Raw genomic sequence first — 23876 nt, forward strand, 5'->3', positions numbered from 1 at the left:
ACAAAATAGACTGGACCAGAAAAGAACCAACCCTCTTCCTGTGGTACACAATAGTCAAAAGACTATATGTACAGACCAAGGGGGAAAAATTAAAAACAGTAAAGGGAAAAGATCAAGTAACATACAAAGGGTAGCTTTTTGGAATTACACTTTTCTTCTCAATGGAGACTCTAAAAGTGAGAAGCACCTGAATGTGTTCTACAGACTCCAAGGGAGCACAGATGCCAGCTCAACTCTACAAAGGACTTTAAATCACAGTATACAGATAAAATGTATTGCATGAGAAAACCAAATTTAAACAGTGTATATATATAAATTGAAGTATACACACCACATAATATATTAGAAAGAAAATTTCAGCCTGAATGGTCAATCACAACGAATGAAACACATGGAATAAATCACCTATGAACTCCAAATCAAAAAAAAAAAAAGTGGTTGAAAACCACCCATCAAAACAACAAAGTGAAAGGAAAAGAAAAACGAAACAACAACAACAAAACAACAAAAACCACAACACATTGATAACTCTAAACATCAATAGTTTCAATTCTAAAAACAAACAAAAAACCAAACCAAACCAAAACAAAACAAAACAATATCAACATAAAACAACTAAAACAACTCTAGAAGAAAGGATGTGAAAACAGGATTGATCCATCTGTTGCATGTGAGGGACACATCTTAGCAAGGATAGATATCATATCAGGGTAAAAGGATGGCAAAAGAAAGTAGACACAAGAAGGAAGCTGGTGTATCCATTTTAATATATGAAAAAATAGACTTCTACAAAAAAAAAAAAACTAATCAAAGAGATAGGGAGATAGGAAAGGATACTGTATAGTTATCAAAGGGAACATTCACCAAGAGGATATTGTGTACTAAGTACCTTATGCAACAAGTACAAGGACAACCAATTGCATAAAAGAAACACTACTACTGTTTAAGTTACAGAATCACTGTCACACAGTGAAGTTGGGTGATTTAATTACCCTACTCCCCTCAATATTCAAGTCATGTAGACAAAATCTAGACATAGAAATTATAGAATATTATGTCATAAACCATTTGGACCTAACAGATATTTACAAAATATTTTACCCAAACACAAAAGAATATACCGTAACAGAAACAACAGAAACCTTACAAAATCATCAAACTGAGCAACTCTACTAAATTAAAAAAGTGGGTTGACTGAAATTAGAAAAAAAAGAAATTTTTTTTTTAGAATAGAATAAATATGAGCATATAGCATACCCAGACTTCTGAAACTCAATGAAGGAGTTGTAGGAGGAACTAATTCTAAGTAGCTCATAGTACACAGTGCTTATATTAAAAAATAGAGAGATCTCATATAAGTAACTTAATGATACACTTGAAAGTCCTAGGAAAACAAACAAACAAGCAAACAAACCCAAAGTATATCCAAATGGAGTAGACTGTAAGAAACATTCTCAGGCTGAAATCAATGAAATGGAAACAAACAATAAACAAGACAAAATAATTCAACAGAATAAAGAGGTTGGGATTTTTGTTTTTCCTTTCGTTTTTCTTTTGGCTTTGTGTGAGTTTTGTTTGTTTTGTTTGTTTGTTTGTCTGAGAAGGTCAATAAGATTGTAAATGCTTAGCTAAATTGACTGAAAGATGAAGAATGAAAACTAAAGTTAATGAAATTAGAAGTGAAATGGGAGAGAAAACAATAAACACCCAGGAAATCCAGAGAACCATAAAAACATACTTTAAAACCCTATACTCTACCAAGTTGTACATGTTAAAAGTAATGGATAAATTTTTTGATATGAATAACCTGCTACAGTTAACTGAAGACCAGGCAAGTAATTTAAACAGACCCATAAACCCTAGGGAAATAAGTGCAGTATTTCTAAGTCGTCCATAAAATCCCAAATCCAGATAGAATCATCACAAAATTCTATCTCATATTGAAATAAAATTCAATGCAAATACTCCTCAAATTATGTAAAACAAAACAAAACAGAACAGAACAAAAGGAACATTGATTAATTATTTTATGAGGTCACAAATACCATGATATCTAAAGTAAACAAGGATCCTATAACAAAGAAAAATTACACACCAACTCTCCTCATGATTGTTGATTCAAAATTTTCAATAAAAAAATTCTTAAAGCAAATTGAACAGCTCAGAATGATAACCTACTATTACCCAGTAGACTTCATCACAGAGATACAGGGATGACTTAACATGGAAACTGATAAATCTAATCAAACATTTAGAAAGCTGGAACAAAAAATGCATGATAATCTCATCAAATGCACAAAAGCCTTTTGACAAAATCTACCACCCCTTCATCATAATAGTCCTGGATAATCTAAGGACACCAGGGACATTCTTGAACATAATAAAGGCAAAAATTCACAGCCAACATCAACCCACATGGAGTACAAATCAAAGAAATTTGCTTAAATCACAAACATGACCATGATTTCCATTCTCTTCCTACCTATTCAGTATAGTACTTCTAATCTTATCTAGAATAATAAGACTACTAAAAGAGGTCTGAGAAATACAAATTGTAGATGAATAAGTCAAAGTATCTGTATTTAAAGATAAATATGATTGTACATATAAATGACCACAAAACTCCAACAAGAAATTTCAAGGTATTAAACACCATCAGCAAAGTAGCATGATACAAAATTAAAACACAATAATCAGTAGTTTTCCTACATACAAATGACATAATGACAGAGAGAGAAATCAGCGAAACAATATCTTTTACAATAGCTTCAAAAATGTCTTCTGGCAACTGTGACCACATCAGTGAAAGAGTCTTACAATAAAAACTTTAAGACTTTGAAGAAAGAAATTAAAGATGGTATCAGAACAGGGCAAGACCTCCCATGCTCATGGCTTTATTGGGTTAATATGGCCATCTTTCCAAGACAAATCTACAAATCCCATTAAATTTTCAACAAAATTCTTCACTTCTGCTTCATTAGAAATATTAAAAACCCAAAATACCTAAAACACTAATGGATTGAACACTAACAAACTGCTAGAGGTATTATCATATCCAATCTCAAATTATACTACAAATATATAGCAATCAAATCACCATGATATTGTCACAAGAGCAGACTCTATAATCAGTGGAATCAATTAAATTCTCAGACATAAGGTCTATTCTGCTACTGAGACCTGATTATTTTTTTTAAGACAGAAATGTGTTCTTAGGGGAAAAGAGAAAAGATATTAAAAAAAATACATGACAAATACAAATACAAGTCTGAGTATATTGAGGACCAGATATCTGGTACTCATAAGGGCAGATATCTGAATCTGATATAAGAAAAATTGGGGAATAATCTTGAACTCATTGACACAGGAAAAAAAAAACTTTCTGAAGAGAAAACTATAAGCACAGGCACTAAAATTAGCAGTAAAAAAAAGCTTTTGTATGGCAAAAGAGAGCATCATTGAGACAAAGCACCAGGCTAAAGAATGGGGAAAGATCTGTGTGATATTTTTAAACTAGTATTTAGAGACAAGTATTTAGTCACACATTTGGTAGCTATGGTTGTCATTTTCAACTACCCTAGGAATTTCCACAGCTGCTGTGGCATTCTTTGCATACCATTTTTTTGAGGCTTCAATATTTTATTCAAGTTTATTTTAAGGGATGTTAATAACAGCATTTGAAGGGGAGGAGCTAATTCCACACAAAATTGAAGACTCTACAATGTACTCATTAAACTGCTACAAAACAGTGGTGAGGCTACAAGAGGAGTCAGTTGAGATCCCTCATCTTGTCAGGGTGTGACCACAATCGACTGCCCAGCACAGAGCTAGAGAACCCGGAAGCTATTTCATACTCTGGTGCAATGGCAAAATAAAACCACACCACAACACAAGGAAGAATTACTGGCTCCATCATGTCCACCCTCTCCACCCTAGAATGGCAAAAAAGAAATAGCTAACCACACCCTAAAGACTACTTCTGGTGTAAAACAGGTAACTGATGGGCTAGGGTGGGAACAGGGCATGATGGGAACAAGCGTGAAGATCTGTATGAAGCACGTTCCTTTCACCCAAGTGTGTACATGCTTCTGAGCAGATAGGATCTGGACACTAGGGTTCAATGCTTGGGAAATCACAATTTCATCTGAGGACTGGACACAGATTTACAAAGTGCCCACACGTTCCCAGCTTCCACTTGCAGCCTGGCATCTCTAGAGGGGCTCCTTTCCAACCCACGCCTACAGCTAAAACGGACTCTTTCTGGAATGGGGTTTCTGCTGTACCTCTGAAATGGTAAACACCTTAAAGCCGAGTCATCCTTAGCCTGAAGGTCTAACTTGGTATTCATCAACTCTCACATCCCCAGCATACAACATTAAAAGGCACACTAAATTCTGAAGCTATGCTGCAAAATAGTTTAAAATTAAACGATTATACAATATTCATTTCTGCTTGGAATGCCAGTCCTAGGCCAAGCTCATGGCCGCCCACATTGAAGTTCTTGCCATTCCAGCATGGCTGACAATGTCAGTTTGATACCTGGTTTTAGGGTCTGAGTGTATCTTAAGCCAATCAGGCTGGAGTTTTCCCTTTGGCCAAAAAAACAGGCTGCTATTACAAAGCAAGTGTTACTGTTTCCTGTAGTCCAGGCAAGATTGACAGCAGTTGATCTTGACTTCTTGACTTTTTGACTTCTTGTTCACCTTCTGGTAAATGGAGCCACCAAACTGTCCTGTAGATCACATTAGTATGAAACTAGAATTCGTCCATCTTGTAGCCAACTGCAGGGTTGCTTTAGGTCACTCAGGACTTCGAGGTCTCAAAATTCATCTGGTAGCTAGCCAGCCAACCCTCATAGCCAAGCACCAGAGTGCCCCGATTGAGGGCCCAGAGATGTCAAAGTCCACATCACAGCCAAGGTTGATAAGCTCCCTCTTGTACCCTGTCTTGATTTTAGCAATTCCCTCCTCCTCCCCAGTGTTAGGCAAGAAAGATAAATCAAAGGTCAGCTCCAGTTCACGAGCAAGCTGGTCTTCCACGGTGATCTCAGTACCCAGGGTGTTGTCTCTGTTCCACTTCTCTGTAAACATCAGCCCATACTCAGTCCATTTGTACTTGGTTTCCAGGCTGCCATTCACTTTGGTGGTTTCCTTGTTGGCAGAGCCTGAGCTGGTAAATTCCAATCCATTCTCTGACTTTGTTTTCAAATCAAGTTTTATTAAGCCAAAGCCTTGGTGAAGACATCCTTTGCAGACTTGCCAAGATCAGCGTATGTGGGAGGCACAGCCACGTTCTCTGATTCAGTGACTGCGTGACTGCTGGAGCAGTGGCAGCTATGGCGCAGGTTGCAGCAAGGAGGTTGGGACAATATTTTATTTATAAATATAGGAGAAATTGTTAGTCAATAGTGAAATAACATTATTTCTGTTCATTTTATGAAACTATAAAGCGACTTTAAATATTCAGATCAGACTAAGCAAATTTAGAAAAAAAAAATGTCATATATAGGGTATAAGAATCTAGTGACCAAAGGCTATACATTTGTCCTTACAAAATGTATTCAACATCCCTTCCATAACCACTTTTTAAAAATTCTTATCTCCGTGTATCATTGCATTACAAATTCTAAAGTTTCTACCAAGATGACTAAATTTCTGGATAATTTGACATATTAGTCATTACTCAGAGTAAACATGTTTTACAAGGAAAATATTTAAGTATAATTTTATAAATAAATTAGACTTTTAAAAAAAAGTCGTATATAAGTTAAAATTATCATAATATCCAGATTATTTTCTTCTTTAAAATTAGGTATGGTGAATAAATATAATGTATCCATGTATTTAACTCTAAAATGTTGGTATTGAGTATATATATATATATATATATATATATATATATATATATATATATATATAATGTTCATTTACTTTATTTTGTGTGTGAGTTTGTGTGCCCATCTGAGTGTACATGTAGGTGGCCCTCTGTGCATATATGTGTGAATGTGGATATATCACAGTGTACAAATAGAAGTTAAATGACAATTTACCATTTATTTAGTTCTTCTACAATGGGATCCTGGAGTCCAACTCAGGTTACCAGGTTTTCTAGCAAGTACATTTACCCACTGAATCATCTCACTATTCCAAAGGTATTTTCTTTTATTAGTCTAATCAAAGCTAAATACAAACCATGTACAGAGGCTTTCAATGCTGAAATTGTGAAGTCATAGATAAGTACACGGAGGATTAGATTTTAAGTTATATTAATTCAGTGACTTTGGTATGTATTCTTATTTATTTGTAAGTGAATCTACTTTAATAAATATGAGGATTATTCATGGTAAATGCAATGTTGCCTTTTATAAAAGGGTTTTATGATTTAATTTTATTTTAATTTTAGAGCACTTCAGATGCATAAGGTGCTTTATAATTTTTACAAATTCTTTAGTCTGATTAGATCAATTTTCCCTTTTTCATTAATTTAATTTGTTCCTTGACAGTTTTGTATGAGTATATAATACATTCTGATCTATTAGTCTCATACCTTTCCTCTTAATCTCTTTGAAATCCCATTTACTGCCTCTTTCTATCAAGTCCCTGCCCTGAATTCCTGAAATTATGTCTTTGGTCTGTGGCTGCTAAGTTTAAGGATATTATGTGTGTCCCTCTATTTGGAAGAATAGAGTGAAGCTTGGTAGGCTCAGCAATGGACACCAAACTAAAGAAAATGACTCCTCCTTTCTCAGAGTCTATCAAAAAAGCCAACAATTAAGCAGAGGTGAATATGGCTCCATGCTCTTCATCAATGGTTGTTTGACAACCCAGCATAGGCCTCATGCAGACAACCACAGGAGCTGTGAACTTATGATTGTAATGGCTGTACCACACCTAGAAGACAATATAAACAACCCCTGTCTTAGTCAGGGTTTCTATTCCTGCACAAACATCATGACCAAGAAGCAAATTGGGGAAGAAAGGGTTTATTAGGCCAACACTTCCATACTGCTGTTCATCAACAAAGGAAGTCAAGACTGGAACTCAAGCAGGTCAGAAAGCAGGAGCTGATGCAGAGGCCATGGAAGGATGTTCATTACTGGCTTGCTTCCCCAGGCTTGCTCAGCCTACTCTCTTATAGAACCCAAGACTACCAGCCCAGGGATGGTCCCACCCACAAGGGGCCTTTCCCCCTTGATCACTAATTGAGAAAAGTCCTTACCGTTGGATCTCATGGAGGCATTTCCTCAACTGAAGCTCCTTTTTCTGTGATAACTCCAGCGGTGTCAAGTTGACACAAAACTAGCCAGTACAACCCCTTTCTCATTTTTCTGTCTCTAATTTCCCTTCTACCTCTTCCTCTATAGGGTTCATAGCCTTAGAGTAGGTTGTATAAATGTTGTGTTTAGGGGTGAGTATACGATCATCCTTTGAACTTAAATATTAATTATTAATATAAAGAACTAACAAAGTTCTCTGTACTGGGCCCTGCATCCTTTCTTACATCCCCTTTTTCCATGATGTCCCATAGTGACTTGATATTTGTACTTCTTCATTTCATGCTTGTTTCTACATAGATTCTTTTTGCATAGTTTCATCATGAAAGGAAAAATAACTCATGCTCTGAGTAAGTGACAAATAATATAATCATGAGGACGAACTATAAAATCCAAGGACTAACATATCTAAAGTATAATTATTATAAACCTTAAAGGTATAACCTGAATGTAGATGTATAGCAACAGAAGAGAATGACTAGAAAATGACAGGATATACTTCTCTCTCTCTTTTTCTAACTGGAATTTATCTAAATAAAGATTGGAGAGCTCAGAAAAGTTGACCAAATTCTTTGGGTACTTACGTCATGTGAGAAGTCCACAGCATAAACCATGGACTACCATACCATCTTCAGCTCTCAACATTATCTAGCCTATCTTTTAGCACATATGTGATTATAAAGGCGATAATAAGCAAGAAAAATTTTGTAGAGTAATGATCAGTTATCAATTATAATTAATTTCATTATTATAAACTTATCTTCTTTAAACATAATTTTATAATCACTAATAATTTTCATTCAACAGAATAAGAACCTGTATATTTTAAAGTGAAATTATCAAATATGTTCCAATAATTCTTATAAGTATCATTTTTCTTTTAAATTGTATTCTAAACTGCTTTAGATACCAAAGAGTTGTTCAGATACCAACTGATTATTCATTTAGAGGAATCATAGAATTCTGAAATAAGAAAATAAAACCTTTCTAAAGGCTACAAATGATATGTTTTAACCCAAAGCTCTGATATTTACAGTACTTGAAATATTTGAAAGACCATTACATTTAAATATAGAAGTATGAATTGTGGTCACCAATCCCTTTTAATTTTAGCTACATATTTTACTTTTCTGAACTCATTTTTGCTCATTGATGAAAATGCAATAGTCATATTGGTTTCTTCCCCTTAGGTGAGATGCAAGAGTCAGCTAAGTGGTCTAAAGAACTTTATACACAGTACTCTGCACTTGTTCTTGGTTCCAAGGTCAAATATGATGTGAAAAAGAAATATAAAATTCCAAAAAATAAAAATTTCATTATTTTTAAATGTCATGTCATTCTTTTGTATTGTAAAATAAACTGTAGGAAGGATTTAGGTCTTTGTGTTCAAAGATGAGCACTAGGGGCACCTAGATTGATAACCATGAAGGGTTGTTCATTCAAGGGAAGAAATAATGTACACATTATCTGCCAAGAAGGCCGAGAGCACATGTATTTACTAGTATGATGACTTTTTCTCTAACTGTATGGCTACACATTATTCCAGCTCTGAATCCTCCTGACCCTTATTGTATATTTGCTTTTCTTAGTCAATCTATAGATCCTACCTTTATGGACTTTACAAAGAATTTTGAGGTAATCATGTCTGATCTGTATTTTGTTTACTTTGTTTTGCAAAGAGATTTATGTTTGCTTTATTGTGAGTGTGGACCTGAGTTAATTTTTACCAGAATAAATTTTAACCAGGTTTTGTTTTGCTTAAACAGAACTAAAATAAACTTAGAGGTCAATTTTGAACTAACACCAGGTCTTGAGTTTCTTTGAACCTAACTGCCCCCTCATTTCCCATGGAGACATGCTCTCCAAAGCACAAAATTATAGTACAGCATTTTGCTGTAATTCTTTTATTATTATTTGTTAATTGCCTAGTGTGGTTAATTTCTAATTTCATAAATTTCTAAATGTATTTAGAAATAAGCATATATAAACTATACTGTGATCATCTGAAGGCCTTGAAATTTACCACTCGTGTATTAAGGGATATTGTAAAAGTAACTTTTATTCACCTGATATAATCATTGCCAAAGCCTATTGACTCAGTCTGCTAACTTAGCCCTAGTTCTTAAAGTTTCTAGCCTCTGTAAAATCTAATCCAGACCTAGAAAGTTTTTAGCTTTTGAGACTCACTGCTGAATAGGTGCACCCCTTCCCAGTTTTTTCTGAAGTCTTTCTGCCTGTCAACTCAGCCATTCTTGCTCAAAAGTCCTCTCAATGAAGAAATAACAAAATTCTAGGCCTTTAGGACGAGGCTTGGGAATGTGACCTTTGTGACTCATTGCTCCAAGGTATGCTAATCATACCTTGATAGCCACATTCCTTCCTCCACCTACCTGCTTCCTGGGTTCAAAGAGTGTTCATTCAAAGAAAGTCACCCTGACCAATGCAGGAAACTGCCATGCAAATGTGCTATTGTTAGGGGCTCTTAGAAACTGAGAGTTAACCAGAACAATTACCAGGTATTCTCTGTGACTCTTGTGACTTTGCACTTCCTTGTGACTCTTAACTGGTATCTTTGGTATTTTTCCAACAACACCCTCCCCACTTCCTTGAGTTGTGGTTTCTTCCTTTAAATACCCCCTTATACAGCTACTCAGGGCGCCATGGTCCTCTACCCCTGCGTGGTGTATGACCATGGGCCTGAGAACGCTCTCGAATAAAAAATCCTCTTGCAGTTGCAGCAAGACCGTTTCTTGTGTGATTTGGGGTGTCGCCTCTCCTGAGTCAGAACGTGGGGGAGTCCTCACATTGTGGGTCTTTCATCCACACTACCTTTTTCTGTATTGGCCTCTGACTTAAATGTTCCTCTTGGTCTCATAATAACTTTGGCAATATGTTGTAATCTTATGACACCTTTTCATTCTCTGGTTTGTTTTTTCCTTCACCTTCATTTAGCTTATTCTCTGTAACCTGTTTTTCTATAACTGTCTAGTAAAACTATCTCCTTTCCTCTCTTTTTCTCTTTGTGCTATTTTCTCTTAAGTAGCCTTTCTTTTCTCTCTTTTCTCATGAGTTAAGCATATTGTATTCTGCCAAATCTGACTCTGATTCATCATTTTTTTCTGCCACTCATTTGGACATCACTTTCAAACATGGGTGCTTCCTTCTACAAATTAACTTTACCTTCATTATTTGAAATTTAAAGTGTGTCCTAAAGGCATGTCTGTATTCAAGTAAGAGGGATTAAATTTTTATGCTAATGACTGTACCAAACCATACATAGAAAGAGTTTTTTTTTTTTTTTCTCAGTAGATAATATGATCTTGGAGTTCACAATGTGATCAAATATTCTGCAACAGGTACCATTGTGATAAAAAATACAAATTCATAAAGAACACGAGAAGATGAAAATATTCATGATATGTCATTTGTAATTCACAAGTACATTCTTTTTAAGAGCATTCTAATGGCATTTTTTACCTCTGTGTTCCTTACAGTGTAGATAACAGGATTTAACAAAGGTGTGATGATGATATAAAACACTGCTATTGCTTTATCCATGGGAAAGGTTGCCACTGGTCGCATATACATAAAAATACATGGCACAAAAAACAGTACAACAACTGTGATGTGGGAGCCACAGGTAGAGAGAGCCTTTTTCCTCCCTGCAGTGCTATGTGTCCTCAAGGAGTAAAGAATGACTGCATAGGACATCAACAGCATCATGAAGGTGATTACAGGGATTACACCACCATTGCAAGCAACCAGGAGACCAAGAAGGAAAGTATCAGTGCAGGCAAGTTGTAGCAAGGGGAAGATGTCACAAAAGAAGTGATCCAAGATATTGGGGCCACAGAAGGGAATCCAGAGAGTAACAAGTATCTGACCAAAGGAATGTAGAAAACCCACTATCCAACATATTCCCACTAGAAGACAGCACGTATGGTGGTTCATCCTGGAGGCATAGTGCAGAGGTCTGCAGATGGCCACATAGCGGTCATAAGCCATAACCACAAGAAGGACAATCTCTGAAGCTCCTAAGAAATGTTCAACAAAAAGTTGCAATATGCAGCCATTGAATGAGATGGTTTTTGTTTCTGAGAGCAAGTCTACCAGCATCTTAGGGATTGTACAAGAGGAATAACATGCATCTATCAGAGATAAAAAAGTCAAGAAAAAGTACATTGGGGAGTTCAAAGACTGGCTATAGATTATGGTCCCCACTATGAGCAGGTTTCCTGTGACAGTAATAATGTAGGTGATGAGTAACACAAAAAATAGAATTCTCTGAAGCTGGGGATTCTGTGTTAGTCCCATGAGGATGAATTCAGTCACGTTCATTCTCTTTCCTCTTAGTTGAATGCTGTTTGGCATCTCAGGAGTGCTGGGTTAGCCTAGAAAAAGATCTTACTAGCAAACTTCATGAGGAACTTATTTTATGGTTTTTAGTGAAGAACAAAACATTTTAATAATATGAATTATTTTGTTTCATGCTATACCAAAGGGAAATGCTTTATGCCATCTATTTCATAAAAAGAAATTAGAATTAACCTTACCATCTTATGAGAATTTTTATTTGAAGCCAAGTTCTAATAAAATATACCATTAAAGAACTGTTCTGAATCTCTCAGTTTAATTCCAGCTTAGTCTTGGTATTCACACTTATCAATCAATACAAAATGAATTTCCTAAAGAAATTATACCACATTATAGATGGTTTGTAAGCTTGATTGTGTGTGCATGTGTGTGTGCGTGTGTGTGTGTGTGTGTGTGCGCACATGCACATGCTAGGAGTTACTTAGATGAAATACAATCTTTATATTTGTTTAATAGTTAATTTATGAGGTCATTTTAATATATTTATTAGTTATCTCTAGTAAATGAATATACAGTAGTAGAAAATAGAAATCAAGCTATTTCCTTTCTCTGTAGAAAGAGGAGGTAGAACATTAAGAAATAGAATTATATTAAATGTATGTTTATATTAGTTTCCCTGAAAATAATATGGCATGAGTTGTCAAATGAGTCTTAAATAAACAATCATGTTCAGTATAGTGGTCAAACTTCATTAAGATGGAATTCATAACTAGTATTAGCAACAGTGAAGAGGGATCTAAGGTGATATCTAAAATGAGGCTTCAGATAGAAATATCATCATGGAAAATCTCTGTGGAATGAGTAGAAAAAGTTAATGACCTGTGGAATGAGTAGATTTAAAGTCAATGACCTAGGGGATGGACCTGGTCAAAGTAAATCAAGATACGATCTTTTCAGATCTTGTAAGCCTTTAGATCATTGTATAGGGCACAATTTCATTATATATGACAAGTTAGCCATTGCCAAATGTTAGACAACAAAACAATATAATATGACTTACCTGACATTTGAACTATTCTGTACAAAGAACAGAATATGGATAATAGGAGATGCTAACTAGTTGAGATATTATCTTTACTATCCAGTTTAAAGAAAATGGTGTCTTAGACCAGGGTAATAGCAAGAAAAATGTCTCTACTGACATGAACTTAATAGAGGAAAAATTAATATGAAGTTTTAACTTTGTACTAACAGAAGATACTATTGTTACTTACTGAGACAATTTAAGGTTAAAAACTCCTCCAGCATAGCCAGCATTTTCATTAGAATTTATTAAGTACAAGATTCATTTATGTTGATTGATTCTTGATGTTGTTTGTATTTTTATGGATGAGAATGTGGTGTGCCTGTCCAATATTACTTAACAGTCTTCAAATACAACCTTATAATGGAATGAAGAGCAAAAATATTTCATAAAATATGGTTAACCTAAAAAAAAATTAAACGTTTTCTGTAAAATCAAGATAATTGACCAAATGAGCCACTTTGAGAATGACAGGGAAACAAGTTCACTAGCACAAAGAAGGAATAAAGCAGGCAGGTGCCATATAAGCTATTTAACCTGTGCTGAATTTTTTAGTAGAGTTGCACTGTAACTACTTACTATAAAAACTGAAACCATGGCTTCATGTGTGTGTTGTCTGAGACCACATTTATACTCAGAAGCACCAAGCTCTGTAAGAGATGAGAGCACCTGCTTATCATTTCTCTGTCTCTGTTAGTCATTAAACATCTATTATTTTATGTTTTCTTCTTTAACAACATGATCGTTGACAAAATGTTTCACATATGCACATATTCACAGAAGCTTTGCTTGTTTGATTTTTTTAGTACATAGTTAAAATGTACTTTTTCTCAAACTTAATTAGATTTCTAACATGAATGCCACATGGGATTTTCTATAACAAAGCAATGCATGTACTTACAAAGGTTGTTTCTCTCTGATATTTTTCTCTTTGAACTTAGTTTTCCTTTTTTTCACTCATCAACAATTTCTTTCTTTTGTAAAATTTGTAGCCACTCACTGCCCCCATTGTCCTCTAATGTTTCCAGATAATTATACTGAAGATAAAGTGGGGACTAAAATTAAGAAATTGTATGCTAACTACACAATCTAAAAGATGTCACCTGGGCTTCCTCTTATTAAAAAAACACATATAAATGCTATAAAACGAGATTTAGAATTTTGGAATTAATGAGACTCATTTTCTTTTAATTTTAACAATATTGTCATGTCCCTTTGGAAGAAAAGTATCCTTAGTTTGACTTTTTTCAGGAACCTACATCTTTCTCCAATTATTGTGACGTTTTCATGAATCCCATCTCATGGAGGAATACACAAAAAGCTGTATAACTATTCCTATTTTATTAATAGGGAAATGTAACATAAATCAGAAAGAACATATCTCAGCAACACAAACTCAGGTTTGTCTAATTTAAGTCTTGATCTTGACTTGGTCCCAAAGAATTTCATACATAACAACTCACCTAGACAGATTCTTCTTTCCTAAGAGCAGCTTTCAGGTAAACCCCTAAGAAGACTTGTTCTCATCCTAACTCCTGGATAAAGTGATTGGAAAACACTTGAGAATTTGAAATACATAACTCCTCATAATCCTATGAGAATTTCTCACTTTAACTCTCAGGAGAATTTAGAATTACCAACTTATTTATTTTGCAGCTTTAGCTAATAATGTATGACTATCCCTATTTATTTAAAGAGCATTCCATATCTAGCCTGTTTATCACAGAAAGAAAATATACATTATTTATACATTATTTTGAAACCACATCTATATTTACTACACAATATCTTTACGATATAATTATGTTTTTTTTCTGAGTCAGACATAGAAGCATTAGGCTTAGACTGAGATTATTTTACTTACCCAGAATATTAGAACTAAAAAAATTTCAATCGGATTTCTAATGTTTCATTTGTCTTCTTCTCTGACTAATTTAAGATTTCTCTTACCTTCAAACTCCAGAAATTGATGGGCTATGGTTTTTTTTTTGTTGTTTTTTTGGGTTTTTTGGTCTTTTCTTTTTCCTTTTCTTTTCTTTTCTTTTCTCTTCTTTTCTTTTCTTTTCTTTTCTTTTCTTTTCTCTTCTTTTCTCTTCTTTTCTTTTCTTTTCTTTTCTTTTCTTTTCTTTTCTTTTCTTTTCTTTTCTTCTTTCCTTTCTCTCTTTCCTTCCTTCCTTCCTTCTTTCCTTCCTTTCTTCCTTCCTTCTCTCCTTTCTTTCTTCTTTTCTTTCTCTCTTTCTCTCTTGTATCTTTATTGTAACATAATCTTACTGTGATCAGACTAACCTCAAACAACTGATGATACTGCTTCATCCTAACTATGACTATAGGCTCAAGCCATGTGTACAGCTTCTGTTTCATTTTACCCGAATAATAATCTGATTTCTTATTACTTTCCATTGAGTTATCTGGAAATTTAAGTACATGGCAGAACAGACATTTAAAATCTCAGATCCTACCCCTAGAAACATGCTTCTTTCAAGAGCAAACTATTTTTTTTTTTTTTTTTTTGACTATTAAGTCGATTTATTCAGTTGTCTTAGGCATCTGCAATGGTGACTTCAACCTCAACTCCCGGCTCAATACTGATGGAAGTAATCTGTTTAACAATCTCAGAAGGACTATGTAAATCAATGAGTCGCTTGTGGATCCTCATCTGGAATCGATCCCAGGTCTTGGAACCTTAACTACAAGGTGTTTTTCTGGTAGTGATTCTCAAAGTCTTGGTAGGCATGCGCACCGGTCCTTTCACTTTCAGATTCTTTTCCTTGGCGCCTCTGATCAAGTCCGCACAAACCTTCTCCAGCGACTTCAAGTTGCGGCTGGTGAGCGTGATTCGAATTCGGTGAATTGCCACTTCGGGCTCCACAGGCGTCTTTCCGGTATCTTTAAAGGCCATGGCCTAGGCGAGGCTTCCTGACCGACTTGTTCCTCAGCAGGAGCGAACAGCGGTGAGTCAGGACGGAGCAGGCTGGCCGAGCTCCACAACGCGCACTGCCAGGGCTCAGAAAGGCTCAAGAGCAAACTATTTAATTCCTCTGAACAATTCCACAAACCTGGGACCAAGTATTCTAGTCTATAAGTCCACGAGGGACAGTCTCATTCAAACCATCACAGGAAGGGTTAGCAATAATGCAAGAAGAAAAAGTAGAGATGTATTTGCCACTCTAGAGGGGGGAATATACAGGTAAAATAAACCCTTCACAATCTGAGGGTGCAATGAGTTCACCTTGGTGTTGTCTTTTCAGGATCCTCAATTTTTAGGACCAATCAAATATCCTCACTTTTATTGCTGACATCTTGGAGAACATTAATTATATGTGTGTGACTATATATATATATATATATATATATATATATATATATAGTCATATATATATATGAGTGCCACTTCTTGCACCTTTAGGCATATCTTTCTTTTCTTATTATTAGATATATTCTTTATTTACATTTCAAATTTTAACCCCTTTACTCATTTGCCCTCTGAAACCCCCCCATCCCACCCCCTCTCCCTGCTCACTAACCCACCCACTCTCGGTTGCCTGTGCTAGTATCCCCTACACTGACCAAACCTTCACATGACCAAGGGCCTCTCCTCTCACTGATGTCCCATAAGGAAATCCTCTGCTACATATGCGGCTGGATGCTAGAGTTAATCCATGTGTACTATTTTGTTGGTGGTTTAGTCCCTGGGAACTCTGGAAGAAGATGCTCCAACATGTAATAAGGACACATGCTCCACTATGTTCATATCAGCCTTATTTATAATAGCCAGAAGCTGGAAAGAACCCAGATGCCCCTCAACAGAGGAATGGATATAGAAAATGTGGTACATTTACACAATGGAGTACTACTCAGCTATTAAAAAATGAATTTATGAAATTCCTAGGCAAATGGATGGACCTGGAGGGCATCATCCTGAGTGAGGTAACCCAATCAAAAAGGAACTCACACAATATGTACTCACTGATAAGTGGATAATAGCCCAGAAACTTAGAATACCCAAGATATAAGATACAATTTGTTAAACGCGTGAAACTCAAGAAGAATGAAGACCAAAGTGTAGACACTTTGCCCCTTCTTAGAACTGGGAACAAAACACCCATGCAAGGAGTTACAGAGACAAAGTTTGGAGATGAGATGAAAGGATGGGCCATCTAGAGACTGCCATATTCGGGGATCCATCCCATAATCAGCTTCCAAACGCTGACACCATTGCATACACTAGCAAGATTTTGCTGAAAGGACCCAGATATAGCTGTCTCTTGTGAGACTATGCCGGGGTCTAGCAAACACAGAAGTGGATGCTCACAGTGAGGTATTGGATGGATCACAGGGCTGCCAATGGAGGAGCTAGAGAAAGTACCCAAGGAGCTAAAGGGATCTGCAATCCTATAGGTGGAACAACAATATGAACTAACCAGTAACACTCCCCCTCCCCCCGAGCTCATGTCTCTAGCTGCATATGAATCAGAAGATGGCCTAGTCGGCCATCGGTGAAAAGAGAGGTCCATTGGTCGTGGAAACTTTATATGCCTCAGTACAGGGGAATGACAGGGCCAAGAAGTGGGAGTGGGTGGGTGGGGGAGCGGGTTGGGGAGCGGGTGGGGGACTTTTGGGACAGCATTGGAAATGTAAATGAAATAAATACCCAATTTAAAAGAAAAAAGAACTAATTCAAGGTCACACACACACACATACAAACACATACACACACACACAAAGAATAATGAATCCACGAACTTCTTAGGCAAATGGATGGAACTAGAAAATATCATCCTAGGTGAGGTAACCCAATAACAAAAGAACACACACAGTATGCACTAACTGATAAGTGGATATTAGCCCAGAAATTCGGAATACCCAAGATACGATTCACAGACCACATGAAGCTCAAGAAGAAAGAAGACCACAGTATGTATGGATACTTTGGTCCTTCTTAGAAGGGGGATCAAAACATACATGGGAGGAGATATAGACACAAAGTTTGGAGCAGAAACTGAAGGCAAGGCAATCCAGTGACTGTCCCACTTGAGGATCCTTCCCATATACAGTTACCAAACCCAGACACTATTGTGGATGCCAACAAGTGCTTGTTGACAGGAGCCTGATATAGTTGTCTCCTGAGAGGCTCTACCAGTGCCTGGCAAATTATAGAAGTGGATTCTCACAGCCATGCATTGCACTGAACACAGGGTTCGCAATGGTGGAGCTAGAGAAAGAATCCAATGAGCTGAAGGGATTTGCAGCCTCATAGGAGGAACACCAATAGGCATGTCTTTCAATGCTTGTAATTGTGACTAATATGCTGCAGCTGATTAGGTCTGTTTAATTGCTTCACACTCTTGGCAGCTTGTGTTTTCTCGAATCATGGATGCCATACTTCAGGAAAGACTTTTTAAAGTCAGATCCGGATTAAAGCATTTGAATTCAGTGTCCTAAGTGGATAATGCCTGCAATGATAAAGGTCCACTCTCAGCCTCTGAGAGGCACACAAGGGCTACATCAATAATGTATAACATTAGCTTTTGGGAGTTGCTTGGTCTATACTGACAAATCATTCACAAAAAGGTTTCTCCTGCCTGGTACTGGTGCTTTTGTTAGTTTGTGATTCTTTTTGGGAAAACTGCCAGCCAAACTGTCTTGACTTCTATAATTTATATATCAATAACTCTATCTATCTATCTATGTATCTATCTATCTATCTATCTATCTATCTGGATATACATACACACATATATAGATTATATATTAATGCATGAATATATTCACATATATTATGTATAATTTTAAATAAGACTAAAATATGAATAATTAGCCTCTATCAAACATCATTACTGCTATTTGTTCTTTTTTATTCTGTATTACTTCATCTCTTTCCTCACCAATTGGAGACTCCTTCCTATTTTTATTCAATTTCTCCCATCATGTGTTCTGAATCCATTTCTCTTCCCACACCATCCCCATGGTCTCCTTATATTATTCTGATTTTTGAATTTATTCCATGTTGTATATTCATATTTGGAGATTTGGACCCAGGAACTAGAGATGAAGGAAAGCGTGTGGTATTTATCTTTTTGTGTCTGGGTTAAGTCTGTATCATCTTTTCTTGGTTCTAAAATTTACCTGCATATTACATGATTTTGTTTTTCTTTACAACTGAGTACTATTCCAATATATAAATGTACCACAGTTTTATTATCTACCCATCTGTTGAAGGATATACAAGTTGTTTCCATCTCCAGCTATTGTGAATTGGGTGGCAATGAATATGGCTGAGCAGTGTCTATGGAGTAGAATGTCAAGTCCTTTGGGAATATGCCAAAAAGAGGTATAGCTGAGTCACATGGTATATTTTAAAGCTTATTTATTTTATTTAGTTTAGTTTTGTTTTTGTTTTTGTCTTTTTGTAAGCTTTAAATCAAAATTTGTTTTAGAAGATTAGCATGTTGGGGATAAGGAACATACTCATTATCTATATACAAGTAGATGTTTGATGAATAAACTAATTTGTATTTGTATTAATTCACTAGATCTTAGGAATACACAATAGAAGACATTTTTGGAAACTAACAAACCATTCATAATTTCAGTATTAATAGTCAGTACTTTTCTTGTCTATGTATTGCAAATGGGGATGATATGCTGTATTCTGATAGCATACATTTGTTTCTATAAAGAGTGACAGGAGTAGATAAGTACTGTGATATTGTGGTGGTCTCTGTATCATAAGAGTACTCTATTTAGCTGAGAGTTTCCCTAAACGTACATCTAGAAGCATTCAAATTAGGATTTCAACTCCTAAAGACCTCTATCTACCCATCTTTTTTACCTTGGTCTTTCTGTTTATTTGTAAATATTTAATCTGATAAATTTAATCCCTTCATATATTCACTAAGGATATTTATTGAGTAGATGCTAGTTGACTAGTTATTCTGTTAATAATCAGAGTGTTGATAGAATGAAAAAGTAAGTATAATTCCTACTGTGACAAGAATTGCTATTAGAATGAAGGAAGGAAGGAAAGAAGGAAGGAAGACAATATAAAATTCAATAGAAATGTGTATATATATGCGCATGTATATGTATGTATGCATGTATGCATACATGTTCATGCATGTGTGTTTTATGATGAGTACATGGGTGCAAATGAAAGTGTGTGTGTGTGTGTGTGTGTGAATGTATGTATGTATGTATGCATGTAGAGAAAACAGAGGCTTACATTGGAGGTGGTATTTCAGAACTTAATGAATTTAGAATTATTATCTCTACCCACCCCCAAACTAAAATTTGGCTAGACTAGCTAAAAGCAAGTTACAGGAACTTAGTGTCCTTTCCCTGCCTCAGAAACTCTGGGAATACAAAAAATTGTAATCATATTCAAGTATTTGCTTGAATATCAGCTCTCCTGTGAAAATCAACTCCTTGGGCTTATCTTGATACCACATTATCTATACAGCCTCCAAATTATGATCATGCACACAGACAAACATTCCTATGTAAAAGATCTTTACTTAATTTCTTTTTTTTTTGGCACCTTGAACATAGGATGCTGACTTTGATTTTTTCCTTAAAAATACTTAAATACTCAGAAAATATTTTTAAAATTTATTATCACTTCCTATAGTATATTTAAGTTTCCACAAATGTTTAGAAAAACTTAAAAATTCATAGACCTTCAATAATGTTCTTCCATATTAATGGAAATCAGCATGTCAGTGTCTGAAACAATATCAAAGTATTCATGGCGTCTGTTTTATATTCATATAAGAATTAAGAAAGAGATCTTGGCATCATGGTGCACAGCTGTAATCCCAGTTGTGGGGCTCCAGATTTGAAACCCAGATTAGACAAATTATAAACTATTGCCTCAAAAAGTAAAAGATAAAAAACAAACAAACAAAGAAACAAACAAATAAAATGAACAAAACTAAAGGTTCTACATGAAAGACAGTTATTGTCTAATTGTCAGGTTCTGTAAATTAGTATTTGTGAACTCTTAAAATTAATAAGCTCCCTCTTGTGTATATGCAATCATGTTTATAGCAGCAACCATTAAATACTCCACTCCTCCATTTCTCTAATTATTCTGTTACCTTGCAATACTTTAGTACTATAAAAGAGATAAAAGATAATAAAATGTTTGCAAATTGCTATTGAATAATTGCCATAATTATTTTTCTAAGATTTTGGTCTTAGTCACACCTCTGGTCTACCCCCTCTTAACATTTTCATGCCAACTCCACCTTTGTTCCTCACCTCCTCCCCACTTTATCTCTTCACTACCATCCCAGAACTTACTGCATGCAACTCTACAGATTCCTTATTAGCCACAGCTAACTGTTTTGATTTCATTTTTAGAATTTATGTAGACTTTTATCTTTATATGAGTCAGGTCAAGGATGGTGAATTTATAATTTTTATTGCTCTGGAATGCACAATAATGATACAAGTAATTTTTTCTGGACACAAAATTAAATTGCACCATGAGGCACTAGCACGCCTATCAAGAATTTTGTTTCCATGAATGAAATATCATTATCAAAGAGCAGATGGACATCCATCCTCAATATTGCACTCATGATTCTTCATCTTTACCATTTCAGTCTTACACATATAACATCCAAACTCAGTAACTGAAACTTATCTTGGTTTCTTTATTCAGTGGTCAAACCTTGCCAACATATTCCTCTGACAGATTAAATGTTGGTGCCTAATTACATTAATGAAAATCAAAATAATAACAGTTTCTAGATCAGGACTCTTTGTCATGAGGTCACAATTGTACACACAAATAAAGTCAAATGAACCAATTTAAACGAAACAATAAATAGTATCTCTGATTAATCAGATCAAGTTTATGAAAAGCCATTTAGCTGTTGTTCCCACTAAAGAAAATATAAACATTGTGTAAATCATATTGCTAATACCACATCAAGATGACTAAATATTTGGCTCCAGAAAGATGGTCCCTCATGGACTGCCCTAAAGAAGAGCAAGAACTCAGAAGAACATTGTACAAACAGTCATCCACTGGGAAGCTCTCTTGTCAGAAATATACAATAAGTTTCCAATAAGTTCAAAGAAAAACACAGTTATTCTGTTTGTTCATGGAGATAATCAGGAAACAGCTCTGTAGCTTGGGAAAGGAAAAGCAGCCATCAGATTTTCATAAAATTATTCGTGTCTCTATGCCTACCAATGGACAGTATTGTGACCAAAGTGTGTAAACATTCTCCAAAACACACTTTAAAATTACAGCCACTAGAATGTCGACTCTAAGGTACTGTTTGGGGGTAAAAAGAGTTCATAGGGCACTGATCAAATGGAACATATTTTCAAGATGGGTGTGCTTGCATCATTTTAATGTGCATCCCTTTGAGGCCTTGTCTCTACAGACTGAGGATCTAATCATTTTACCAGCAAATTCCCATCCACTGTCATAGTGATCAGGGTTTTCCCAGAGTATGGGGTTAAGACTGAAAAATGGCCAAACTGAAATTTCAGAATCAAAAGAACAAACCAAAAACCCCCCACACCAAAACAATGAATACATCACTAGAGGAACTAATTCACTATTAGCTATGAAACTTGTCATGGTTCATCTTGAAACTAAAAATAAATTCAGTAATAATCTCAGCCACATTTCTAATGCTCTGAGCCAAAATTCTCTTCTGCCTTTCCTGTTACTCCGTTCACATTTTATCTTGTTAGTGAAAGCATTTAACGTATAGCTTCAGGAGAGTCACCATTATTAAAGGATATTTTTAAATTTTCCTTAGGCAAAAAATTAAGAACTTGACCATTTCTCAGTCTGTAATAGTCTAAATATTTTCAATTTAGAAAAGCAAGCATTTGTTCATTTTCTAGGCCCAAATGTCAACAAGCAAACAAATAAACCAAAAACCAAAAACAAAAACAAAAAAAGATCTGAATGCTCTCCATTCACACACTGCAGCTCATTTGTTTCACACACTGCAGCTCATTTGTTTACAGATGTACCATGAAGTGTTCTGAGAAGGAAGCATCTCAACTTTGGCAAATAAGAGCCTCAACAGTTGGTTTGTAATTCCACCTTCACATTAGTCAAGGGTGAGAACAGTGTCCCCAGACCTTTCAGTTATTATTTTCCTCCTCACAGGTGAGGAGGATATTTAGATGTTTGGATCTTTTAATTGCACTACCTCTGAGATAGGGATACAGTGGGGCCCATAGTATGGCTTAGCTGCTAACACTGATTTTACCTATTTTGTACATACAGTGATTCACATATGGCCACACCAATAGACAATTTTAATTATGCAAACAGACTTTTCCTGAATTAAAAAATGGGAAACCTTATGTTAGATTTCTTAAGTGCAAGGGTGGAACGTGAGGATGAAAACATTATTTTAAAAAACTTTCACAGTATTTAAACATTTTACAGATTCAATAGTAACTTACAGAATGCAATTACCCTATGCGAGACAGATGTTAAAAGCCTGAGTTTCCCAAAATAGGATTATCTCTCAGTACTGGGAAGATTTAGCAACATTTCTCTTCATTTAATTTGATATTGGCTGATGGTTTGTTGTATACTACTTTTATTATGTTTAGGTATGGACCTTGAATTCCTGATCTCTTCAATAATTTTAACATGAAGGGGTGTTATAATTTGTCAAATGCTTTTTCTGCATCTAAGGAGATGATCTATGAGTATTTTCTTTGAGTTTGTTTATATAGTGGATTACATTACTGGATTTTCATATATTGAACCAACTTTGCATCCGTGAGATGAAGCCTACTTGATTGCAGTGAATGATAATTTTGATATGTTCCTGGATTTGGTTTGCAAGAATATTATTGAGTATTTTTGCATCGATATTCATGAATTGTGAAGCTCTTTTTTTGCTTGGGTCCTTGTGTGGTTTAGGTATCAGAGTAATTGTGGCTCTGTAGAATGAATTAGATAGTGTTCCTTCTGTTTCTATTTTATGAAATAGTTTATGGAATAGTGGCATCAAGTCTTTTTTTGAAGATCTGGTAGAATTCTGCATTAAATCCGTCTGGCCCTGGGCTTTTTTTTTTTTTTTTTTTTTTGGTTGGGAGGTTTTAAATGATTTCTTCTATTTTCGTATGAGATATGGACCTGTTTAGATAGTTTACCTGCTCTCGATTTAACTTTGGTATGTTATATCTGTCTAGAAAACCATCCATTTCATCTAG

The 23876-nt window shown here is 35.3% G+C and overlaps 1 protein-coding gene and 2 pseudogenes across 1 annotated transcript; all 3 read right to left on the reverse strand.

The window, feature by feature from the left end:
• Positions 1-4431: 4431 nt before the first annotated feature.
• Positions 4432-7862, reverse strand: LOC110306572 (non-selective voltage-gated ion channel VDAC1 pseudogene; annotated as a pseudogene).
• Positions 7863-10705: 2843 nt separating this feature from the next.
• On the reverse strand, positions 10706-11644 carry LOC110289763 (olfactory receptor 4C12-like). The gene has a single exon (XM_021156132.2). The coding sequence runs from the start codon at positions 11642-11644 to the stop codon at positions 10706-10708; it is 939 nt and encodes a 312-aa protein (XP_021011791.1).
• A 3519-nt stretch (positions 11645-15163) lies between these two features.
• On the reverse strand, positions 15164-15666 carry LOC110290084 (small ribosomal subunit protein uS10 pseudogene; annotated as a pseudogene).
• Between the last annotated feature and the right edge of the window lie 8210 nt (positions 15667-23876).

Source organism: Mus caroli, unplaced genomic scaffold (assembly GCF_978045245.1).
Source record: "Mus caroli unplaced genomic scaffold, Mus_caroli_1 scaffold_2, whole genome shotgun sequence".
NCBI classification, from domain to species: Eukaryota; Metazoa; Chordata; class Mammalia; order Rodentia; family Muridae; genus Mus; species Mus caroli.